We start from the raw sequence: 17,371 nt of genomic DNA, 5'->3' as shown, positions 1-17,371 counted from the left end.
TTCTGAAAGAGTAAGAGGCATCAGAAGTCCCTCGGCCACCTGTGACTGAATATTTCCATTGTGGGCTTGAGAGTTCAGCTGAGAAGGGTCTCTTCAGGGGCAGATGGGCAGGCTCAGAGGAGGGGATGGCATCACTGTCTTGGGGACTCTGCTCAGCAGGCTACTGAGCGATCACCCAGCAACCAGGTTCATGAGGGATAAAGATTGGAGGGAAAAATTTTAGGTTGAAATAAAACTCACCATGGGGGGGAGGGGGGATAAAGAAGCATGATTTCAAGTATTATATATTTGATATATTGTAAGAACTTTTATAAATGCCACTATGAACCCCCAAAAGAATAATAAAAGAAAAGAAAAGAAAAAACAAAGAAATAAAACACACCAACTTGTGTTTTTCTTTTCTGTTTCCCTAGAAAGAAGCAGTCAGCAAACAGGTCTTTAAACATTTTCATGGAATAAAAGATAACCAGTGAACTCCTCCTGTTAACCTTGTTGAGAAAAATTAAGTTTTGTAGGACTGAGCCTTTGAGGAAAGGGGCTGAGCACTTCACATCACCTGTCACATTTTAGAATCCCAGTACATTTTATGCTTTGTACATTAGCCATTGATTCATAATTTAGCACTTACCTGAAGCTACTTAGACAGCACTTGAAATAGGTAAAAGAGGTATTACATGTCTATTAAAAAGTAAAGCAAACTATTAACCCCATTAGCCTCCTTTATTTATTTATTTATCGGTGGTACTGGGGTTTGAACTCAGGGCATAAAGCTTGCTAGGTAGGTGCTCTACTACTTGAGTCACTCCACCAGCCCTTTTTTTTCTGTGCATTGGGTATTTTTGAGATAGGGTCTCTGTTTTCCCCACCTGGCTTTGAATCACAATCCTCCTGATCTCTTCCTTCTGAGTAACTAGGATTATAGGCATGAGCCACTGGCACCCAGATCATTAGGATCATTTGTGTTTCAAGAAAAATCATTTGTGGAGGTGATCCTAATGGGCTAGGAGACAACAGCGTCCGTGTTCAATGTCCTCGGCCAGTGGTTTTCAAGTCCTGCTGTGTTCTCAAAGAAAATCTGACCTGTGATTTATTGTCTCTCACTCCCTCCTCCCAGGGTGAAGAGCAAAGAGCTGGGATCAGGCGAGATAAGGTTTGTGACCACACAATAACTGAGCTATCTGGAGTCCAAGGTCCCTTACTGACTCATGCTCACTTTGAAATATCTGGAGCTGTGTGGGGTGTGCTGAAGGGTTGGGGACAGGGGGCAAGGTCAGTGTCCTGGAAGGATCTAGCCCCTTCTTCAACTAGGAAGTTACCAGATTGATGTAACTGGATGACAGACCTCAAACTTCATCTTTGTTTGCCATCTTGACAACTAAATGCCATAAGTAAAATCAATGTTGACTAATTCAGTAATATTTTGTTTTCCTTTTTTCTGTCTTTTCTTGACATTTCCTTGAGGTCTCTAGGCCTTGGGAGTTCTAGCCTGTGGGCAGGGGTTGGTGGTGGCATTAAGCAGTGGTGGTTACATTTCACCTGTAAATGGAGTTTTTCTGTACTGCTTTGGGGAACTTTTTGCTGCTCTGCTCCAGCTCCTTTCTTCCTGATAAAGGAAGCAATGTCCACAGGGCAGGGCACACATGCTGCCCAGGCTGCTTTGGCAAGCTTTCGCTTTTGATGGTGGAAGGAGACAGAGAGGGGATGTTCTTGTTGGGAGGGCTTAGCGGGTCCCCTGTGTGAGAGTCTCAGCAGACGCCATGGCAACTTCTCCACTCTCCTGGGAACCATCTTACTGTCAGATGTGGAATCCTGAGCCACATTGGGTTTGGAAGTAGGGGTTGGCTCTGTGAGAGCTGCTCAGGGCAGGTGAAACTCTGAGGGAAGATTTGGGATTGCCTGGTGTCTCTGGGACTGAAGTTTCTCCAGCTACTGTGTTGAGATGCTTTAGGAAGTGACAGCCTTTCAAAGCTGGGAGCAAAGAGGAGCAGGTAAGTTGGCTTTGAAGACACAATTGGGCCAAGAGGAAGACACCAGGCCCAGCTGGAGGCAGGAAGATGCTGAGAATGCTGGGGGCAAAAGCAGCTATGGGAGCAGGCATGTGGAACTGTCTTGTTCTTGAGAGATCTAGGAAACCTCAGTGAGGATTATTTCTTGTTTTAAGGATATTTCTGTAGCAGTTCCTAGGAGCAGGACCCAGAGTAATTGTATATAGTGACTATAAATATAAAATCATGCTATCCTCAGTGCAATCTTGGGAGGGAGATGCTATAAATATACCCATTGTGTAGCTAAGGAAACTGATGACGAGAGGATCACATGCACAGTGGCTGAGCCTGGAGGGCAGCCCTAGTGTTGCCCCTATAATCTGCCCTTCCTAGGACCATTGGTTACCTTTCCCTTCCTTCCAAATTGCAGGTATTTTGGGGCAGACAAAGGCTCATGTATCTTCTCTGCAGCAATGGCTCCAGCAAGGGTTCTGTACCTCTCATATAGAAATCTTCCACAAAGACAGAGAGCATGAGGATTAATCTCTCCCTCCTCTCTCTGTCTCTCTCTCTCTTTCTCTCTCGCTCTCTCTCTTTCTCTGTCTGAAGTGATTGATATTTGTCAAATGAAGGGTCATGTCCTGAGCTTATAGAAGGGACTGGGGGAGAATTGAAGTTTGGGGAACTGCTCAACAAAAATGGAGGGCAGGGTGCTGGTGCCCTTGAAGATGTGTCTGTCTCTGACACTGTCCAAAGAAGACCAATCACAATTAGGGCGACAGGCAAGCAGGAGCTCGCATGCCCTTCATGGGGTGTGGGCCCTTTGTTCTGGGGTCACACGTATTGTGTAAATAATGGAGAGATGAGGCATGGCATTACGGTGAGGCTGAAGGTGTCAAGAAAGGAAGGGTCTGGTTTTCTGGGTAGAGCAGGGGTGCACTGTGGTTGGGACTGGGCTGGGAAGGGAAGGAGTGGTTCTCTAACATCACAGTCTTCCCTAAAGTGCGTGGAGGAGCTCAAGCTGAGCAATTTGTCAGTGTCAGGATTGTGAAAGACCCAGTACCCTGTTAGAATGAGCAGTCAATAGGAAATGCTTTGTTCCTGCAAGGGCTGACCCAAACCCTGAGTTCTGCTCTCCCTGCTGAGGTGCCAGAGCTCTGGGCTAGATCTGCCTGCAGCTTGTAGGACTTGGTCTGACTCCCTTGTTTCTCTCCCCAGCTGACATCATGGAGAACTGCTGCAGGCCCTCCTTGCCCTTCCATCTCATTTCCCTGCTTCTCCTTATCCAGCCACCCTCCTGGGCATCCACTGGTAAGTATGTCCCTATCTCTCTTCCTGTGTCTCCCTCCAGTGAATAGGAGCCCACAAGTGCTTTGCTGGTCAGGAATGGATGAGATTTTTGGAGTTCCAGGCTTTAAAGACCATGGCACAAACTTACCATACATTTTAATTAAAAAATTAAGATTTGTTGAGTGTGGTGGTATACATCTATAAACCCAGCATCTGGGAAGTTGAGACAGGAAGATCATGAGTTTGGGGTCAGCCTGGACTATCAAACCAGACCATGTCCCCAAAGCAGTTAAAGGTGGATGAGATACTTATTCATAAAATAAGTGTATTGGATTTTCACAGTTGTCCAAGGGCAAGTGTTTTGTTGATTAAAAATGCAAAATATCAAAAATTTTTAAACACCTTTCCCTCATCTTCAGCTTTCTTGCTTTTTGTTTTTCATTCATTCATTATATTTTGCAAATATTAAAAGAATATTGATTATATTTTCAGTCTGTCCTATGAACTATTCAGGTAGAGATTCTTCATCATTATAAAGCTTACATCTTAGCAAGAGACAGAAAAAATAAATGCAACAAACCAATCAGGCTTAGGCGAATGTGGTGGAAAATGAAGTAGGGTAGCATAAGTGCAGTCAGGTGTGTAGATGTTGGTCTGGGCAGGAAGCAGTGCTCAGTGAGCTGGTGAGCTGGAGGCCTGTCATTGGAGGATGGGAGTGACACTGCTGTGAGGACCTCCTGACAAAGATGGTAGCTGAAGGGAGCAGCCAGTGCAGAGCTGGCAGTGTGCTTGGGGAGTGGAGACAGCAGAGGAAGGCATTGTGAGCCAGAAGGGACAGAGTGAGCCATGGGGAGAGAAGTGTGAGTTGGGTTTGGAGTGATAATGGTGGAGGTAAACCCTGTTGGGCCTGGGATACTTGCCAGGTGGACTGGTAAGAAATGGCATGGCTTTAAGGAGAGTAGTGACATAGTTTAGCTCATGTATTAATAGGATCACAGATATGGGAGTTAGGAGAGAACAAACAGGGGTCCTAGTCTACTACTGTCTTTCAAGTAAGAGATGACTGTGGGTTGGGCCTGGGTGGAGCAGCACAATGCATGTGAAAAAGACCTGTGGAGGCCCATAGCAGGAGAAGGCAGGCTGTGGCCTGTCCACCTGTCCTCAGCGAACCAAGTGCACTGAGTGGTTAGAGTGAACATGAGTGATTGGGCTCCTGTGAGGAAGGAGGGCAGGTTTTTCACAGAAGTACCATTTGACTCTGTGGTTTAAAGTTCATATGTAATTCAGTGAAGGAGGATTGAGAATGGGGAGTTTTCTGGGTGTGGTTGGATGATCAAAGACTGCTAACCTAGACTGTATGTATGCTGTTTGGTCAGTTTTCAGGTTTGCCTTGACAAGCCATATTAGAGTTGTGGTTCTCAAAATGTGGTACCTAACCAACAATTTCAACTTCTCTGGGAACCTTCTCAAATGCCCATTTGTGGGACCCCCTAGACCTGCCGAAACAGACACTCTGGTGTGGGGCCCAGTAATCTGTACTTTACAAGGTGTCCTTTGATCAGGTGTGTGCTCACACTTGAATACTACTGGATTATAGTTCTTCCTGGAAGGGCTTGGGGACAATAGCACAGCCTGATGAGGGAATATCTGTCATAATTTCTGAGGTACATTTAGGGTCAGAAGAGCTCACCCAAATCAGTCATGGATGCTCAATTCATGAGGCCTGGTGATCATTTCATCCCACTTCTATACCTGCCCCCGCCTCCAGGGTTGCCTGGCCATCCTACCTGATGCTGCGTGTTCTCAGCTCCTTGTCCTTTGTCCTTCAGCTTTCTCATTCCAATGTCTGTGTTCACAGAGGAGTTCCTGGTGCTTGGTCCTTCAGACCCTCTTGTGGCACTGCTGGATGGGGATGTCACACTGCCCTGCTCTGTGTCCCCAGTCATAAATGTGGAGAACATGGAGTTCAGGTGGTTCCGCACAAAGTTCTCAGAAGCAGTGTTCATCTATCAGAACCAATGGGAGCAGAACGAGGAGCAGATGGCAGAGTATGCAGGGAGGACCTCGCTGGTGAGGGACTTCCTCACCCAGGGGGAGGCTGCTGTGAAGATCCACAAGGTTCGAGTTTCTGACAATGGGATGTACACCTGCTTCTTCAAAAAGGGAGCCTTCTATGAAGAGGCCAATTTGGAATTGAAAGTGGCAGGTTGGTTACTTCATCTCTGTTCTAGGGACATTGTGTGATTGGGATATGTCAGTGACCTCAGGGATCAACTCATTCAGCTGCATACTTTACACAGGGAGAAGAGCTATCGCCTTCACTTATGTAATTATTTATTTAATACAAATACTATATGTGGAGCCCACAAAATGTGTAGGCCTTGTTCTGGTACCAGGGATATGTCAGTGAAGCAAAGGTATCAGTCCTGTGGAGTTTACATTCTAGAGGCAGAGGTAGAAAGAAATCACAATAAATAAAGTGGTAGGCAATGTTAGAAGGTTAGAAGATACTTAAGACCAATGACCAAGCAGAACAAGGAAAGGGTTTAAGGATGTGACTGGAGAGTGAGGAAGACTGCAGTGTGACATAGGGGTCAACATAAGGCCTTCGTGATAATCTAAGTAAGGCTCAAAGTAAGTCGGTATTTAGCCATGTGGACATCAGGGGCTAGAGTTTTGTGTTGATAGAACAACCAGTGTTAATCTCTTGATGCAGTAGCATGGCTGATGTATTCTGGGTCTAATGAGGCCACCGTGGTTATTGGGAGGAGAGGGAGAATGTAAGAAGTGACAATAGTGAAATAAAGAGGTGATCCTGGGTTAACACTGCCTGCCCACTCACATCAGGACAAGGAATTAGGAGTAGACTTGACCTGGTGCAAGAGCTCAGAAGCTAAGATTGCATGGGGTCCTTGAGGTTGATGAAATGGAGTCTGAAAGAGCAGGGAACACAGAACAGGTGATTGTGGCTATTAGCTGTTCACCAAATAGTCTCTGGGGCTGAACGTGGGTCCCTAGGGGGGCACAAGTGGTAGAATTTGGGGAGAAGTATTGAGAAGGAGGTCGGAGAGGAGGCTCAGATCTTCAAAGGCTGTGTGTGTGTGTGTGTGTGTGTGTGTGTGTGTGTGTGTGTGTGTGTGTCTTGTGGGTTGGGATGCAGAGCTGAGGAACCTTTACACAGAGCAGTTCTGGGGATGCCCATGTTGGCAGCTTTGAGGAGGATGACAAGAAGGCGAGCAAGAAAGAGGCATGGAATGCAGTTACTAGGTGGAGCGGATGACCGCCTGACCTCAGTCAGCAATGGTGTAGGAGAGGAAAGGTCAGAGAGAGAGGTTTAGAAACTAGACTCAACTGAGTAGATTTGGGGTCATGGAGTTTGGAAGAAGAGGGGACTTCAGAGACTCCCAGGGTTTTTGATATTTGTTATTTATTAGTAGGAATACTGATAATTTTATGTCAGTTACATACAGCAGTAATGATGGTGCACATAGCAGCAATCTCAGTGATTTATAACTATAGCATTTATTTAATTCAGACAGTGACGTTCAACTAATTTGGGCTGAACTTGGCTAATGTTGCCTGCAATTACTCTTCTATTTGTGAGAGAGCTCAAGCGATAGAGATTAGGGTAAAAGCAGGAAAGTTGAGAATAGGAAAAGAAGGATATGAAGAAGGAAGAATTGGGGCTAATTTAATAATTTTTATATCACAGAATGGACAAAATTTTGACTTCAGTTCTAAAATTTTGAATTTGAAGTTTGTACGAGATACTGTGGTAGAGATATCTCACAGGGATGTGTGTATAAGGGAAGAGAAACAGGGTGGTCACTCAGTATAATTTGGGAAGTGATTTACATGGAGAATCAGTGGGTGAGGAAGCAGATGTCCCAGGAGAGTTCAGGAACTGGAGATTCAAGGATATATCCCGAGACCAAATTCTGTCTGCTATTCACTGGGCCTCATGGTTGGGGATAAGAGCCCTCTGTGTTCTGTGTGCCTGTAGGGGACCCTGTGCGCCTTCCTTCTGCTCCCTGTGTTAGGACCTCTACCTTGCTCTCTTTCAGGGGACACCCTCCTATAGATCCCCAGAATGTAATGTGAAAAGCTCTCCCTTGAGTTGTGCAACATGGAGACACTTCTGGGGTCCCTGAGCCCAAGGTGGTTTCCAGGTGCCTCCCATAGCTTCTCTCCCACAGGGATGGGCTCTGCTCCTGAAGTGCACATCCAAGGGCCAGAAGAGGATGGAGTTCGAGTGGTGTGCACTGCCTCGGGGTGGTTCCCAAAGCCCCAGGTGCAGTGGAGAGGCCTCAGTGGAAAGAAGTTCCTGACATTCTCTGAGGCCTATAGGCAAGATGCTAAAGAGCTGTTCAGTGTGGAGGCCACTCTGGTGGTGAGAGACAGCTCTGTGGGGAACGTGACCTGCTCCATCCTCAACCCCATCCTGGGCCAGGAGAAGGCCATGGCCATTTTCATCCCAGGTCAGTGCTGCTCTGCACTCACAGCAGAGCTGAGGGAGAGAATGGCATTTCCAAGTGTGTTGGGCTGGGTGTCCTGGGATGTTCCCCTGATGAGTCTTTTCCTGGGCCACAGAGCCCTTCTTCCCTCAGGCCTCTCCTGGGAAGCCAGCTTTCATTGTGAGCTTGACTTTGCTTGGACTCCTACTCTTTGGGGCTGGCTATTTTCTCAAAAGAGAACATTCTACGAAGGTGCAGGTGTATCAGGAACAGGTGAATCTGCAGAGGGCTAAGGAGGAGGACCAACAGACAAAGGAGAAGGAGCAAAACGCCATTGGTAAGATGGGACAGGGCCAAGGCTGGGCAAGCGCAGAGGTGGTGCTGAGAGGGACAAGCTGGCAGGGCCATAGTCTGTGAGTCCAGCACTCCAGGGAGATCCTGAGTTCTGAGCCCTCAGGTGGCTGAGGATATCCAGAGAGGATAGCTGGGATTCTGGGGGCTCAGGTGTTCTGCAGTTAGAACTTCCAGGAGGGAAAAGTATGTTTTTGTGTGTTTTCCAGGAAAAGTGTCTCCTTTTCTCAGGGAAGGGAAATCATGCTGTTTCTCACTGTTTTTCAGGTGAACTCCAGGCAGATCTTGGTAAGCCAGCTTTCCCTTATTAACCCCCTATCTCCCCCTAATCCCAGATATTCTGCTTTGTAGCTCACCTGTTCCTTGTGTACCTTTTCAGGTCAGAGGAAGAGTGCATACCTTGTGGGTAAGAGACTCTCCCGGTGTTCCTTTATTCCTCATCTCAACTGTGAACAGGTGTCTCCTCTTCTTGTTTTCGTCTAGGCATATACATATGGCCCTCTTTACCTGGGGCAGCAATGGAACCTGGTGTGTGTGGGGACCCTGGTCCTTGGGCTGTCTTTGATTTTGGCTGCTGCTTTCCCACCCAGAGTTGGGGGACCTGTGTTGGATGGTGACCCTTGGAGTCAGTCAGGCATCCAGGGCTTTATTCCAATCCCAGTCTGCTTTTTTAGCCTTTAATGCATTATGTTTTGGCCTTCAATAGACAGATACTGAGGCTGGGCACTGGTGTTCATACCTGTAATCCTAGCTCTTCAGGAGGCAGAGATCAGGTGGATCATGGTTCGAAGCCAGCCTGGGCAATATAGTTCGTAAGACCCTATCTTGAAAAATCCTATCACAAAAAAGGGCTGGTGGAGTGTTTCAAGGTGAAGGTCCAGAGTTCAAGCTGCAGTACCACACACACACACACACAAAGACAGATACTGAGAATTCATTAGGTGATCTGTAAAAGAAAGTGGGGTCATTAAGTTCAGGAGTCTGACCCTCACTTTATCCTTCCTCTCTTGCCCATCACTATCCTGGGCGGGTCTTCTCTCCAGCTCCTAAAGGTGCTGATCATAGTGCGGGGCAGAGGACTGGGCTACTGAGGGTGGACGGGAATGTGATTGGATGAGATGAGTGCTCCCTGGCATCGTGATGCTTATTTCCAGAAATACTTTACCTGTGAAAGACTGAGAACTTTAGTCCAGAACTCACCTTACATCCTTGTCCTGAGTCTGTCTCACTCCTTTTCAGGCATTTTCCAAGTATATCTTTACCAAAAAGGGCCCAATGAAAGTTTTCTGATAATTCTGCAAGTACTTATGTTTTATTCCCTAAATGTTTTCACACATAGTATACAATCTTGATTCATACAGGCAAAACTTAATAAAGATAGAATATGTATTTTTGTGGGTTTTGGGGAACAGACAACTATTTGATAGCCCAAAATGACATAGGAATGGGACAGTGGTGAACTTGGCCTTTAAGGCAGCCCAACTGATCTGTGGATCAGGGAATTCCCCATCACACCCTTCTGTCTCTGTGTTGCAGGAGGCCACCTCCTTTCTGGTCTTCCTCACCCTGGGTATAGCCTCACCTTTAGAACGGAGTGGAGGAAAAGGCCAGTAGATCTGTGGAGAACAGGGTTGTTCTGGCTGAGTTCTCACCATGGTGTGTTCTTTTTCAGCATGGAAGAAGGCCCAGCTATACGCAGGTCAGTGACTCTCATGTCTCCTCTGACCTTACCTCCCCCAGCTTCTGCTGTTTCCTTCTCTGTCAGTAGCCTCCACTGTAGATGGGATGTGTGTCCCTACTGTTCTTGTCACTATTGTATCCTTCATCAGAAGATTGCAGGGACTTCTTTGGATCACAGATCTGCCTCTATTCTGGGTTCTTCTTCTATTGCAGGTCATTGTTAGGGTTGTCAATACCCTCTGCAAATAATTTGTCCATCTGAAACTTCCTGTTGGTGCAATGACAGTGGGGAGTTCTGTAGTGAGGAGAGACTACACAGAACAGGGCAATGACCGTGTAGATCAGGAGTTGCTGGTCTCTAAAGATTTCAGACATTATACTAGACAGCTTAGGACTCACCCCTTTGTAAAGGTTCCTGGGTTCTGTATTCCTTTTACCTTTTTGTCCCAGGTTCTTGTTTCTTCCTGGTCTTCTTTCTTTTTGGTTATTCTCTAATTCATTGTCCTATCTATATTTGCTCTCTAAGCACCCATGATTGCTGAGCAAGTAGGTGCTTTGCAGGTGTTCTGAATCTGGGGTCCAGAGTCTCTTGGATGTTTATGGCCTGGTCTTAGAGTCTGTGATCCTCCTGAAATTGTATGCAACATTTTGTGTTTTTGTTTGTGTTACAGATATAGGAATGTAACTTAAATTTTACAACCAATTTCTCCATTTTTAGAATTTTGTTTTGTTTGGCTGTTGGAATTTTGTGGGATATGTGAAGAGTGTAAAAGGAGAAACACAAGAGTAAATACTGTTAACCTGTGGCTGACTCAGTGGCTCAAATGGTAGGCCCTGAGTTTAAACCCCAGTCCTGGTAAAAAAGGAACAAAAAAAAAAAGAAAGAAAGAAAAGAAAGAAAGAAATAGATGTGCCAGGTATGGTGGCCTATGCCTATAATCCTAGCTATTTGAGAGGCTGATATCAGGAGATCATGGTTCTAGGCTAGTCGAGGCAAAAAGTCGTGAGACCCATCTCCAAAATAACCACATAAAAATAGACAGCAAGTGTGGCTCAAGTGGTAGAGCACCTGCTTTGCAAGTATGAAGCCCTGAGTTCAAACCCCAGTCCCTTCCCCCCCTCCAAAAAAATAATTAACCTGTGTAAGGGTGGGAAACAAATCAGAAAAAAACCTCATCACGAAGAGAGAGGAGATAGGAGATGAGAAAGAAAGGAGAGGGCCCAAGGCTTCAAGCCTGCCTACCACTTGAGCCACACTGCCAGCCACACAACCATCCTGAAAACTAGGGTTTCTTGAGATATAAAATGAAAATTTCCTACGAATAATTTATGAAGAACTGCCCAAGCTGGACTTGTAGGTAGTTGAAAGCATGATTAGAGAAAGAATGACATCTGGCTGAGGTGAATGTGGAGGGTGAATGTCAATCATGAGTGACTGGAAGTCAGAATGCAGAATCAGAGAAATCTTGCCCAGTTAGGAGGCAATGGAGAGGCTTCTAGGATTGGAGGAAAAGAAGTTCAAAGTGGGAGGTGCATGTATCCATTCAGAGGCCAGACACTAGTGACTTCTCTTCCCATTTGAAAGGCTGATGGGTGGAAAAGTACTCCCATATTTGTAGAAGCACCAAAAATATTGGATCAAGTCATTTGCATCCACCAAAAAGCTTCTAGGAGAAACCTTGCTATGCTAGGCCCCCAACGACGTCCATGTCCTAAGCTCCAAATGGATGAAAATATTAAATACGTGGAAATGGGACTTACAAATGTGATTATGATTAAAGTTATTGAAATGAGGAGATTTTCCTGGATTATCCAGGTGAGCCTAAACCAATTGCATGGACCCACGAAAGCAGAGACTTTCTTGGCTCTAGTCACACAAACAGAAACCATCACAGGCAGAACCAGGGTCACAGACATGCAGTGGTTCTGTTTAAAGGTGGAGCAATGGGCCTGCAGAACAAGGAATGCAGATGGCTTCTAGAAACTGGACAGTAACCTCCCGAGAGGAATGCAGCTTTGTCCTCACCTGCTTGGATTTCTAACCGACGGAGCTCTAAGATAATAAACTCACGCAGGTTTAAGCCACTAAATCTGTGGTGATTCCTTATGGCAGACAGAACAGCCCTCCTCAGTGTCCACATAAGGTTAGGTGCCATATACAACATGGAATCGGGCACTGACAAGGGAAGGTGTCTGAAGAAAGCTTGAGATTCCCTGTCACCTGTATGTGAAGTGCTGAGGACCAAGATAATCCCACAGGCTCTGCTAAGATGGGGAGAGACAGACAGGTGGCCAGACAGCTAGTGAACCAGGGAATGTGTGGGTCAAGAGGAAGATGCCACATGGTGTACCAATTTTGCAACAAGTAAAAGGTACCTGGACCGTGGCCTTCAACTGAGGATCAAGGGAAGGGGACAAAAACATTCCCAAGTGTCCAGATGGGACTTGCCACTTCTTAATACACACCAATCCAAGGGTCTTAAATATCTGATTGGGGGTGTGGTAGAGAAATCTGGACATTGAGTTTCCTGTTTATGTTGGTATTTTATCTCAATCCAGAGTTGTTAAGCTTTATCACCTAGTCTTTGTGGAAGGCTGTGGCTGCAGCAGTGTGTGTGTGTTCAAGAAATTAGTACATCAGCCAGACATCATGGCTGTAATCCTAGCTAGCAGGAGGCAGAGATCAGGAGGATCTTGGTTCTAAGCCAGCCTAGGCAATTAGTTTGTGAGACCCTATCTTGAAAAAAAACTTTCACAAAAAATGTTGATGGAATGGTTCAAGGAATAGGCCCCGAGTTCAAATCCAAGAATAACAACAACAACAACAAAAAAACCCTGGAGAAATAAATAAATACATTAGTTGAATGTTTTCAAACACATTTTCCTCTGTCACTCCTCCATTTCTTTGTTTCAAAAGATTGGGTGCTGACCCAGATATGCACAGTCTCTGCAAATCCCTGACAGAAAATATGTGATTCTCTTGTAGATTGGAGGAAGGAAATGTTCCAGGCATGTGAGTGATTTCATGTTCTTTCTGGGTACTCCTCCTGCTTCCTCCATGGTTCTGACCTCTCCTTAAGTTCTGTGTGGTGATACAGATGTTGGCACCTTCAATAGAGTTGGGGGTGGCAGAGGTAATTGTCGCAAAGCTCAGACTGGTTACCTGGAATACTTTTAAGGAGATAAAGTTAGATCCCCTTTGTTCTGTGCAATAATTCAGCTCTTGTGATATATTAACACCCAAATCAGACTTCTGATCTCTTTTTCCACATGGAGGTTATTGGTTTGAGTCACAAGTCTCTTTTCTCTAGTTGGGATCTTATCCCTCCACAAGACAGCCTAATTGCTTGGAGGTGTGGTGGGGTAACTGTGTGCCTCATTTGGGTCAGGAGGGACCTTGCATGATTGGTAACTCTCTCTCCAGGGTCTGTCACGCTGGATCCAGATTCTGCTCACTCAAACCTTGCCATCTCTCATGAAAGGAAACACTTGACCTGGAAGGAAAACAGTGGGAACTCTGATGGACTGTTCAGTGTGTTGGGGCTTGAAGGCATCACATCAGGAAGGTGTCACTGGGAGGTGGAGATTGAGAAAGGGAACAGAAATGAGTGGACTCTGGGGGTCTGTAGGGAGGATGCAGAAAGGAAAAGCTGGTACAGAGAGTGCCCGGAGAAGGGGTTTTGGGTTGTGGGGCGGTTTGCAGATGGATATCATGCCTGTATGGAACCTAAGACTCCCTTATCCCTTAGGCAGGATCCCTGCAGGGTGGGTGTTTTCCTGGATTACAGTGAAGGTGATGTCTCCTTCTATAACATGACTGATGGGTCCCACATTTTCTCCTTCTCTGAGATTTCATTCTGTGGGACTGTCTTTCCATACTTCTGTTTTAGGGCTGGAGATGTGTCTCTGACCATGTGCTCCATGGCGAGTGGTTCTGAGAGGCTCCCTGTGCCTGTTGACAGTTCTTCTTTGGAGGAGAGTTTGAGTCCCCCAGAGGAAGGTTTCAGCTCAGGCTCTGGTGTTGCTGTGGATCCCTCAGGGGTTGAATCTCCACTACTCCCTTGTCACCTCAAAGCTGTGTCACCATAGGGTTTATCCCTCTCCCTGACACCCCACTGTGGCTCTTGGTGGGGCTATAGATTCCCTGTGGCAAAAAGCCCCTGTGATGAGTGGCCCAGAAGCCTTGTCCTGTTCCTTCTTGTTCACAGTCCTGGGTGTGTGGGTATGAGACTTGTTGCTTTTTCCTTGTGTTAAGACAGCAGAAGATAAAAGCTGACTTTTTGAACTGGTTTAGAGAAGGCTGACTTTAAGTATGGGAAGTCATTTTTCTTATGGTATTAAAAGATGTTACATAGGGTTTTTGTAGTATTTGGTGTGAAAGGGGCTGAGAGGGCTGAAGTACAGTGTACACCAAAGGGGACCTCACTTTGTCCTCCTTGACGTGTGCAGAGGGACCTGGAGGTTTCAGTTGATCCCTGTTTGCATTGTCTGATGACCGAAGTTTGTCATCCAAAAATTTCCATGGAAATGGATGATGATGCAATATTTAAAATAACTCTTTTTATGGGGAGGAATAAATGGAACACAAATACATTTCCAGACTTCAGTAAATTTTTGTAGCCATTCTGAGTGAGGTTAGCCTGGCCCAAAAGACCAAAAATCGTATGTTCTCCCTCATATGTGGACATTAGATCAAGGGCAAACACAACAAGGGGATTGGACTATGAGCACATGATAAACGCGAGAGCACACAAGGGAGGGGTGAGGATAGGTAAGACACCTAAAAAACTAGCTAGCATTTGTTGCCCTTAATGCAGAGAAACTAAAGCAGATACCTTAAAGCAACTGAGGCCAATAGGAAAAGGGGAACAGGAACTAGAGAAAAGGTGAGATCAAAAAGAATTAACCTAGAAGGTAACACCCACGCACAGGAAATCAATGTGAGTCAATGCCCTGTATAGCTATCCTTATCTCAACCAGCAAAAACCCTTGTTCCTTTCTATTATTGCTTATACTCTCTCTACAACAAAATTAGAAATAAGGGCAAAATAGTTTCTGCTGGGTATTGGGGGGGGGAGAGGGAGGGGGTGGAGTGTGTGGTAAGGGAGGGGGTGGGGGCAGGGGGGAGAAATGAACCAAGCCTTGTATGCACATATGAATAATAAAAGAAAAAAAAAAGACTTAAAACAAGAGGGTAATAGAAAAAAAAAATTTTTGTAGCCAGTGAGAAAGTGTAATTTCTACTAGCCCTTTTCAAGGACATCTGAGTTTATGTTAATGAGGTGACTTTTGGAAAGCCCTAGGAAACCTGCAGATGAGGGCAGGTTACCAGGGAAACTGATCTTGTGATTAGAGAGTTGGAACAAGGGAGGGCATCTGGCTTGAGGTGAGTTAATAATCACTAATGTCTGATGCTTTAATTAATGTGCCTACACAGTAAAATCTCTACAAAACTGCTAAAGGATGTGTTTCAGGAAGCTTCTGGTTGGTGAAGAAGAATGCATCCATGTGCCAGGAGGGTGGCACCCCTGAAGCTCCATGGGGATTCCATATTCCTGTACTTGAGACTCTCTGGACTCACCCTGTGTACATCTTCACTGGCTATTTGTTTTCAGTCTTTACAATGTATATATATATTTTTATAATAAACTGGTTAGTAAATGAAGCATCTCCCTTGGTTTTGTGAGTCATGCTAACAAATCAGCCAACCTGAAACAGAATCTTGGGAACTTCTGGTTTATATGTAGTCCATGAAAAGTGTATGTGGGCAACCTAAAGACCCACGTGTGATTAGCATCGAAGTGGTGGGGGCAGACTTGTAGGACAGAGCCCTTAATCCTTGGGATCCATGCTAATTGCTTCATTGAATTAAAATTGAGTCTGGGTGTGTTGCTTAGGTGGTAGAGCAATTTCCTAGCAAGCGTGTGGACCTGATTGAAATCCCAATACCACAAAACAAAACAAAAGAAGAAATAAAATAGACATCCCACCCATGTGTTCATAGCATTGGAGAATTATTTGATGTGGAAACCCCCACATATTTGGTGTCAAAATTGATCTGCAGGTGTTGAGAAGGAGAGAAAAAAGATACCATTTAATAGGATTATTACACATCCCTTTCAACCTTCTCGTGAGTCATAGTGCCACCTTCCCCAATGAATTCTGCATCTCAGTCTTTCTGGGGACCCTCTCCCACATTTTTCTTCCTTAGCTCTTCTGCCTCAGCTCATGAAGTAGTATCTCCTGTCTATGTCTGCAATTTCTGCATTTTTGGGTGGTACTGGGTTTTGAACTCAGGGCCTTGTTCTACTTCTTGAACTACGTCTTTGGCCCTTTTGACCATCAGGTGGTTTTTCAGTTGTGGGTCCCTTATTTTTTGCCTGGGGCTGGCGGTGGACTGCAATCCTCCTACCTATGCTTCACTTGTAACTGGGATTACAGCCTGGGCCAACATGCTGTGCTTGTTTGTTGAGATGGGGGTTGGGCTAACTTTTTGCCCAGGCTAGCCTTGAGTTTTGATCCTCCTGAACTCTGCCTCCTGAGTAGCTCAGATTCTGTATAAGTTATACCTGCCACTTCAGTCCTATTTCTGCATTTTGAGGGCTTAAAAAAACCAATTTTAGTAATTAACTATATTTACCTGTTATTCTTGTTTTTTTTCTGCATAGGTGATTGTACCCAGGATCCCATGAGAAAATTCTTTTTATTAACATTTTCTGTCAAATGACTGTTGTGGTTTCTATCTAACTGGACTTTGTTACTTAGTATCTTACAGGAGAGCCATAAGTTGCTCACTGCCTGTGGAAAGGACAACTGGAGAATTACAAATGTATCAAGTTGTTCACTCCAACAATAAGTCAATACAAATACATTGAGTTCCTTGTGTGGGTTTTAAGCATTTTCCGTCTTCAATTTAGTGTTTGCTTTTGTGATATTATATTATTTTTGAGTGAGCTACAGGCACAGTTCATTCAACACAGAGGGAAAAGGATGGTAGTAAGATCATACGAGTTTCAGCCATGGAAAGTAGGAGACCTCTTTAGCTAGTGGACCTGCTGCCTAAGGAATTCCAGAAAGAGTGACTAATGTCACCACTACTGGTAGAGCTTTGTCGGCATGGAGTGATTGACAAGTGACCTAGGCATGCATATTGCAATGTGTTTAATTTTTGAAGTTAACATTTATGAACACTGTAAGTGCTTTTCTGAGCTTTTTAATATTGTTGTTAGGGAAGAGCCTGAGTTCAAACCCCAGTACCACACACACACACACACACACACACACACAAATGTTAGGAAAACCTTTAAATACACACAAGGAAGACTTTTCTCCTGGCTGCATTTGTTTCATCCAAATTCACAGAATGGATCTTCCACTTTCCGCTCTCCTTACTTTTGAATAGAACTCACTTTCCTTCTCCAAAGGCCTCTTGACTCTTCTCGTCAGGCACAGGTTCTGTGAAGCCCCTCAGATTTGAGAAGAGGGTGTGAGCTGACCCCACAGGCCTCAGGTCCACTTCACTGACCACACCGAATGGCTGCTGCAGGTCCTTGCTTAAGCAGTTCTGTTCAATCTCTGGTGGTTCTGTAGTGTCTTGCTCCAAACCCCACC

The 17,371-nt window shown here is 45.3% G+C and overlaps 1 protein-coding gene across 3 annotated transcripts; it reads left to right on the top strand.

Annotated features, from left to right (window-relative positions):
• Nucleotides 1-266: 266 nt before the first annotated feature.
• LOC109680274 (butyrophilin-like protein 1) lies at nucleotides 267-14,377 on the top strand. 3 transcript variants are annotated; one of them, XM_074082488.1, is made up of 10 exons: nucleotides 267-1,150; nucleotides 3,204-3,296; nucleotides 5,134-5,481; nucleotides 7,472-7,753; nucleotides 7,866-8,066; nucleotides 8,348-8,368; nucleotides 8,460-8,486; nucleotides 9,753-9,779; nucleotides 12,747-12,773; nucleotides 13,185-14,377. In XM_074082488.1, the coding sequence occupies exons 2-10, from the start codon at nucleotides 3,212-3,214 to the stop codon at nucleotides 13,847-13,849; spliced, it is 1,683 nt and encodes a 560-aa protein (XP_073938589.1). In that variant the 5' UTR covers nucleotides 267-1,150; nucleotides 3,204-3,211; the 3' UTR covers nucleotides 13,850-14,377. The 3 variants fall into 3 exon arrangements, with proteins under 3 accessions (XP_073938589.1, XP_073938591.1, XP_073938590.1); XM_074082490.1 differs by lacking the exon at nucleotides 267-1,150 and adding an exon at nucleotides 1,242-1,388; XM_074082489.1 differs by lacking the exon at nucleotides 267-1,150 and adding an exon at nucleotides 1,475-1,988.
• The last annotated feature ends 2,994 nt before the right edge of the window (nucleotides 14,378-17,371 follow it).

This window comes from Castor canadensis, chromosome 8 (genome assembly GCF_047511655.1).
Source record: "Castor canadensis chromosome 8, mCasCan1.hap1v2, whole genome shotgun sequence".
Lineage (NCBI taxonomy): Eukaryota > Metazoa > Chordata > Mammalia > Rodentia > Castoridae > Castor > Castor canadensis.
Note: the sequence above shows the minus strand (reverse complement) of the source record. Positions and strands in the feature narration are given on the sequence as shown.